Genomic DNA, 7,793 nt, shown 5'->3' with positions numbered 1-7,793 from the left:
TGGAAACCATTAGCTTTTATTGTTCTAGTTATTTTTTTACAAAATGTGCTATTCCCTCATACTTAATGTTTTGAATGGATGCCAATTTCACCATGATCAGACTAACTATATAAAACTAATTATAACAACCCCGCCAAAAAAACATCAAGCCAGTCACCTTGGCATGAGGAGAATCTGTTTAGTTGAATAAAGCAGACTTTAGTGCTACCTTGTGTTCCAACAAGGCATGAGATTACAGTGAAAACATGTTCACAGGCACACCCAACTGCTTCGGTTGTTCTCGAGTCAGAGAATGTCATTATTTGATCATTAAACTATGTGAAATCAATATGACTAAACTGACTATGGTACATATGGAAGATCTTAATTTGATCACTTTGTTGCAGGAGAACTTTGCTGCAATGCAGGAAATGTAAAACTTGCAGTGTATTTCAGGTTTGAAATGTCCAATTACAAAAAATGTATCAGCCCCTACAAAAATATCCACTAATTGTAATCCACATAATTCCTGTTGCTGTAGGACCATCCTCATGCTGTAGCAAACCGGCTCAAATTACAATCCTACATCTGTATATACTGATGGTACAGTAGTTAAATGTATGCGTGTAATGTATGAAATAAATAAAATAAAAAAAGGCTCATCAGTAACAGAAAGCACTCCAAATGCAAAACCCAGTTCAGCATTAGAGGTGAGGTGGAGATGGTGAATGCCAAGACAGCAGTGGAACATTAGGTTCATTCTACATAGGCAAATTGAGAAGCAAACAGGTCTGAACAGTGTTTCGTACCACTTTATAGAGCCTTTACTCCCAACTCAAATGTTATTTCAAAACAACATAAAACAAATCCAGCAGTCACACATAGTGGTCCCATCTACTGTATGACAAACACCCACTTAAAACATGCTTTGGAAAATATTCCCCTCAGGTCTGACATGAAATATCCAAAATGCCTTCCAACCTCCTTATGCCTGTTGATACCCAGTTGCTAGGAGCAAACCTCTTGTTGCGGTAGATTAGTGCCTACAGGTCCAACCTGTCATTTAGACACAGTGGCCTCAGCTGTTGATATTGCACCATAGCATCTGATAGAAGAGGCTGCAGCTGGAGGAAAACCAAGGACACTGTCCTCTTGGTGTCTGCCTGGTGTGCTATAGTGAAGGGAGCCCACTAACAATAGAACAGCCACTTACTGTCTATCATTGACTAATATAATCCAATTGAGACTTTTCTACACTGCCAAAAAATAGGAGATTTGGATCAAATCAATGGCTCATCGTGTGGTGCCTGGTGTTTCTTACTAGCAGTGCTGTCAATCTCATTACAATGACTGAAGACCTATGGAGGAGGATGAGGTGGAGAGTGTGTGGAGTGGGACTGGATTATTTTGAAATCAAAAGTAGCTGAGAATAAGTAGGACCCAGGGCTCTGGGGTTTCACACCCTCCAAACCCAATCAAGTCGCACCTCGCTCTCTTTTTTTTGTGCTTTGAAACAAACAGAAAACTAAAAAACGGCTACCAAAACTCAAACCAGCCACACACAAATCATATTCAAGTCAATAGAACACCTATCATCACACACATTGTATAGACGCGCTGTACAGCTAAGAATCAACGTTGTCCAAGTCATTGATCGTATTTATAAAAAATTAAAATTGAAAAAAACTACTCGCAACTTCAAGGAGAAACACACTAGATTGTATTGGGGGAGTGATATCAGTGATATGGTTACATTAGGAAAACAATCTGCTTTATAGGTAAGCAGTGTTTTGTCTTGTATTGACGACACGTTAGGAATGAATTCATCTTTGAAATGAGGGTTGAGAGCCCGTGAAGGTCATACATAGAGCAGGCCTGTCAGACATCTTGCTGCATCTCCATGCTGTAGGAGGCGCTGTCCAGAGCATCTGGCGTCGTATAGATCCAAGTGGATAGAGATCCCCATGTATTGTTAAGACGGAACTATCAGAGTCGCATGATTATGGTTCCTGTGTTGATCGCGATTGTGTCCGTCGTTCACTTGAGATGCAGTATGTCCGATGAGGTTGGTCTACTATTAGAGGAGTGGGGGGGGGGGGAACAGCTACAATGTTCATTAAGTACAAACAGAACCATATACAGTAAGTAACACTTGATTGCAACATCTATGGAGTGTGTTTAGTTAACATGTCAAAAAAGGCAAGACCAAATCAAAATCCATAATAATAATGTAAATCAACAGCAGACGCTGGCTTTCCTAACGTTATGGAAATGTTTGGAAAACCTCACCAGGCATCAGATCATCAACGGTATAATAATTCCACCAAGATGACTCTCCCGCTCTCCAATAAGGGGTCCTGGAGCCCAAGGAGAGGCCATTTGGAACACCAAAAGGTCCAAGGGATACAGGAGGAGGTTGTGCAAATTCCATTTTTGGAGAGAGGTTCTGGGCCAAATTGGATGTCAAATGAATAGATGGGTGTTTGCAATATGTCAGAAACTCCAACTACCCAACCAGAGGGTATGGAGCTAATGACATCCAGCTGATACCTTCCAGTCAATAGAAGAATATGTTCAAGGGATCAGATTGGAATTGGGCCCACCTCTACACCTTTTCTTGCTTCACTGCATGTGCTGATGATGACATCACTGATTCTCCTCCCATCTGCTGTATTCTTTACGTTTGCGCTCAAACAGCCAATCAGTGGAGACACCATGCAATATTAACATGCAGCACGGCAGCCAATGAGAGACAAGCACAAAGTGATGTAGGAAACATGTCATAAGACAGGCGCTGACTACAACCCCTAAACCACGAAAGGTCAAGCACATCTTTTACAGAACCCCCCCCCGCAAAAAAACACATTTCAACTTGTCATATTTCCATCTATTAACAGTTCATATTATTAGTTCTGACTCTCTGGTCTTTGTTTCTTTATATACACTAAAGTGAGGAACAGTACAAGGCACACATTTAACGTTTTCAATTGTTACAGATATAAATAACTGACAAAAAGGAAATCAACAGGAGTAGTGTGCTCTCCTCCAGCTCGGTCCACCGTGCTTCCAACTGACAGCTAGCTCCTCTTCCTCTTCCTCTGCAGCTCAGTTTAAATTATTTCAGCATTCTTCTCCTCTGTACTCTGGACCACTTTAAATGTTGTGTATGTATCCATCTCATCCTGTCCCTAGCAACTTCAGCTGGTTGGCTCGCAGCTTGACCCCAAAACAAGGCAACAACAAAGTCAGACTTGGTTCCATTGATGGTCAGTTCATGGTATGGTCAGGTCACGGTCGGTCTACTGTGGTCAAGTGTGAGTCAGATGCCGTCTACGAAGCTGCCAGGGAACAGTCCGGTCCTGCCGTTCCTCTGGAGTGTTCCTTTGAACCAGCCGTCCTCCCTCTTCCTGTGGACAAACACTATGTCTCCCTCTTTGAGCTCCAGCTCTGCATCACTCTGAGGGGGGTAGGACACCACCACTCTGTACCTGAGAAGGGGGGGGGGGGAGGAATCAGAGGGGATACTGTACTGACACATTGCAGAAGCACAGGAGATCAGAGACACCACACACACGCACACCACAATTCCAGCAGAATCACAACATCAGACAGACCTTTAACAATATGTCACTGTTCTACAATATAAGAAATGCTGTACCTCTCGCATAGGATTGGCCGAGCGTCGTGCTGCTGGGAGGTGAGGGAGGAGCATGCCTGGCGAGGTGGCGGGGCGATGGGGGCACATCCGTCCAGGGGGCTACTCTTCCGGTGCGTTAACTCCGGGGCTGAGGAACAGGAGGATGAAGAGGCGGCAGTAGACTCAGGCTCCACAGGGCAGGGGACAGCACGGCCATGGTTACCCACGACAACGCCAGCAGAGGAGGGAGAAGGGGTAATGTCGGGGCCCATGGCCCCCTGGAAGACATCCCCCGTAGCAGCCTGCTCTGCCTCCAGGGTGGGGGATGAGGGGGGAGAGGGGCGAGACTTCTTCTTGTTAGACGACAACAGCTTCAGAATACCTTTCTTTTCCCTCTGCAGAACAAAAGAACGAAACAGAGAGAAAAATTTCAATTCACGGTGCTACTACCATGCACTTGTCTGATAATGGTGTAAGCTGCATATAGACTGTCTTACAGGAACTCACTGTGTGGACAGTCAAATCTGCATAAACATAATCCATTGTCATGGTCATTAGGGCCAGATGAGAATTTGCTCCAGACTAAATCACTGTTGTGTAATGATGTCTTCAGGGCTACAGCCAGCAGAGTTTCTCTCACTCTCTAACTCAATTCCCAGGGCCCACCCGTGAAACAGACAAGAGCTCTGTGTGAGAATTTGTTTCTAAAGATAAACTGGAAGGACTCCTGTGTTCAACAAAAAATACTGAGCGCCTGGTATTCAAAACAAGGGCACCAGAAACTCCGGGCAAATGTGAACTATTTCACCAATCCACTGTAGCCGTGTTTCACATCAGCCAGATATGCTAGGCATGATACAAGTAGCTACAGTGGCAAGAAAAAGTATATGAACCCTTTGGAAATACCTAGATTTCTGCATAAATTGGTCATAAAATTTGATCTTCATCTAGGTCACAAAAATAGACAAACAATCTGCTTAAACTAATAACAAACATCTATATGTTTTCATGTCTTTATTGAATACATCGTATAAACATTCAGAGCAGGGTGGAAAAGTATGAACACTTGGATTTAATAACTGGTTGACCCTCTTTTGGCAGCAATAACCTCAACCAAACGTTTTCTGTAGTTGCGAATCAGACCTGCACAACAGTCAGGAGGAATTTTGGACCATTCCTCTTTACAAAACTGTTTCAGTTCAGCAATTTTCTTGGGGTGTCTGGTGTGAACTGCTCCCGAGGTCATGCCACGGCATCTCAAATCGGGTTGAGGTCAGGACTCTAAATGGGCCATTCCAGAAGGCGTATTGTCTTCTGTTGAAGTCATTCTGTTGTTGATTTACTTTGGTGTTTTGGGTTGTTGTCCTGTTGCATCACCCAACTTCTGTTGAGCTTCAAATGGCGGACAGAGACTAAACTTCTCCTGAAAAATGTCTTGATAAACTTGGGAATTCATTTTCCCGTCGATGATAGCAAGCTATCCAGGCTCCAACGCAGCCCCAAACCATGATGCTCCCTTCACCATACTTTACAGTTTGGATGAGGTTTTGATGTTGGTGTGCTGTGCCTTTTTTCTCTCCACACATAGTGTTGTGTTCCTTGAAAAACAACTCAACTGTAGTTTCATCTGTCCACAGAATATTTTGCCAGTAGCGCTGTGGAACATCCAGGTGCACTTTTGCAAACTTCAGAAGTGCAGCAATGGTTTTTTTGGACAGCAGTGGCTTCCTTCCGTGGTGTCCTCCCATGAACACCATTCTTGTTTAGTGTTTTACGTATCGTAGACTTGTCAACAGAGATGTTAGCATGTTCCAGAGATTTCTGTAAGTCTTTAGCTGATACTCTAGGATTCTTCTTAACCTCATTGAGCATTCTGCACTGTGCCCTTGCAGTCATCTTTGCAGGACGGCCACTTCTAGGGAGAGTAGCAACAGTGCTGAACTTTCTCCATTTATAGACAAGTTGTCCTACCGTGGACTGATGAACATCAAGGCTGTCAGAGATACTTTTGTAACCCTTTCCAGCTTTATGCAAGTCAACAACTCTTAATTTAGGGTTTTCTGAGATCTTTTGTTCGAGGCATGGTTCACATCAGGCAACGCTTATGGTGAGTGTTTTTTATAGGGTAAGGCAGCTCTAACCAACATCTCCAGTCTCGTCTCGTTGATTGGGCTCCAGGTTAGCTGACTCCAAAGTCATTAGCCATACTTTTTCCAACCTACACTGTGAATGGAATGTTTAAATGATGTATTCAATATAGACAAGATAAACTAACTAATAACACACAAATTATTGTAAAAACACTATGTTTGTCTGTTGTTGTGACTTAGATGACTAATTTATGCAGGGTTCACATACTTTTCTTGACACTATATACAAACGTGAGAGATATGCTACCATTGCAGATAGCAATACTGATGGCGAAGTTGTGGGGATGTAACGATTCACTGATGTGCATCGGTCCCCAGTTCAAATGTTTAAGATATGGAGTGCATTGGTCCGCGGGAGCCCAAACCGTGCGCTGCTTCGCGTGCTGACCAATAGGTAGGCCTATTCCTGATCTGGTACATCTGCACATCACCTTCAGCATTCAAATGTTTGTAAAATGGCTGGCGCAATATTATCGATCAAACAAGTCGACTAAATGGGGACAGCTGTAGTCGAAAGTGTTCTACAGGGATGCTGGCCATGTTGACTCCAATGCTTCCCACAATTGTGTTAAGTTGGCTGGTGGACCGTTCTCTTGATACACACATGAAACTGTTGTGTAAAAAAACCAGCAGCATTGCAGTTCTTGACACAAACCGGTGCTCCGGCACCTACTACTATACCCCGTTCAAAAGGCACTTAAATCTTTTGTCTTGCCCATCAATCCCTCCGAATGACACGCATACAAAAAATCCATGTCTCAAGGCTTCAAAATCCTTCTTCAATTAACTTGTCTCCTACCCTTCATCTACGTTGATTTAAGTGGATTTCACAAGTGACATCAATCAGAGATCACAGCTTTCACCTGGTCAGTCTGTCATGGAAAGAGCAGGTGTTCTTAATGTTTATTATGAGATAGGGGTGAAATCTAAAGTTGTGCTATATATGAGCTCCATCAGCAGATTTGAATTTAGAATGGAAAATAAATGTGTTCGTTCATCAACTGTTAGTGCATCAAATCGTATCGCATCAAACCGAATCGCATAGTTTCAAACTAAAACATATCGTTCCTGTATGGTATCGGACCCCAAGTATCTAGATACGTATAGAATCGTCTGGAAAGGGATCGATGCACATCCCAACTAGGGTGCTATCACGAATGCCCACCTTGCCATCCTTGTCCAGCCGACAGGCGAGGGAGGAGTTAGCTGACATGGAGTTGCCGTTGCCAGGGGCGACAGGCATGGTGAGGACTGCCACTTGTCGCAGGGCATCGCCATCCAGGGACGCGGCGCTGACGTTTGGCGGGGTGAGGGAGGCAGCAGCACATCCCAGTGCCACCCCAGCACGGACACAGCCCTGGGCAGGGTTGGAAGAGGAGGAGCAGGTCTGGGATTGGCACACTGCCAGGTAGGCTACAGATGTCTGTGACTGGATGGGCGTCACAGCAGCCGTGGGCCGGTCCTGACTGTGGCAGGCTGCTGGGGGCAGAGGAGAGGCACGTGGTTAGACCATACACACAGAACCATAGCAGAGGAGAGGCACGTGGTTAGACCATACACACAGAACCATAGCAGAGGAGAGGCACGTGGTTAGACCATACACACAGAACCATATGCCCCTTTCATCATAAATTCACAATCACATACACTATCCTACACTGGCTACATAGAATGTATGCTTGCACCCTTCCTCTTCCCCCAGGGGACCCTACCTGTCCTGACAGCATTGCGTGCCTGGTTAACAGTCATCTGGGACGTCATGTGCATGAGCACCTTGGCCTGTCCCGTTGTCACGTGAGCAGCAGTCACCATGCCCGCGGGTAAAGGGCTGGAGAGGGCTGGGCCCGGGCAGATGGGGAGGGCCTTGTTGAAGTCAGGCCCTGGAACAATGGCCCCCAGAGGAGTGGAGGAGGGGCTGACGATGGTGACCCCTCGCCCAGCCTGGGTGCACAGAGCAAGGGGCGCTTTGGGTTGGGTGCTGCCGGACACCGTCCTAACGGGACAAACAGAGGACAGGGAGGAAGTGT

General features: G+C 45.1%; 1 protein-coding gene across 2 annotated transcripts in view; it reads right to left on the bottom strand.

The window, feature by feature from the left end:
- The window catches only part of LOC115145105 (E3 ubiquitin-protein ligase SH3RF1-like), a 55,850-nt gene continuing 48,057 nt past the window's right edge, over nt 1–7,793 (bottom strand). Inside the window, exons 9-12 of one of the 2 annotated variants that reach the window (XM_029686369.2) lie at nt 7,479–7,759; nt 6,932–7,245; nt 3,638–4,011; nt 1–3,467 (exon numbers count right to left, since the gene is read on the bottom strand). In XM_029686369.2, the coding sequence (XP_029542229.1) occupies nt 3,299–3,467; nt 3,638–4,011; nt 6,932–7,245; nt 7,479–7,759 (1,138 nt within the window). In that variant the 3' untranslated portion in view covers nt 1–3,298. The remainder of the gene's footprint in view (nt 3,468–3,637; nt 4,012–6,931; nt 7,246–7,478; nt 7,760–7,793) is intronic. The other variant, XM_029686370.2, reaches the window with a different exon arrangement.

Source organism: Oncorhynchus nerka, linkage group LG17 (assembly GCF_034236695.1).
Source record: "Oncorhynchus nerka isolate Pitt River linkage group LG17, Oner_Uvic_2.0, whole genome shotgun sequence".
NCBI lineage: Eukaryota > Metazoa > Chordata > Actinopteri > Salmoniformes > Salmonidae > Oncorhynchus > Oncorhynchus nerka.
This window is presented reverse-complemented; position numbering and strand designations above follow the sequence as displayed.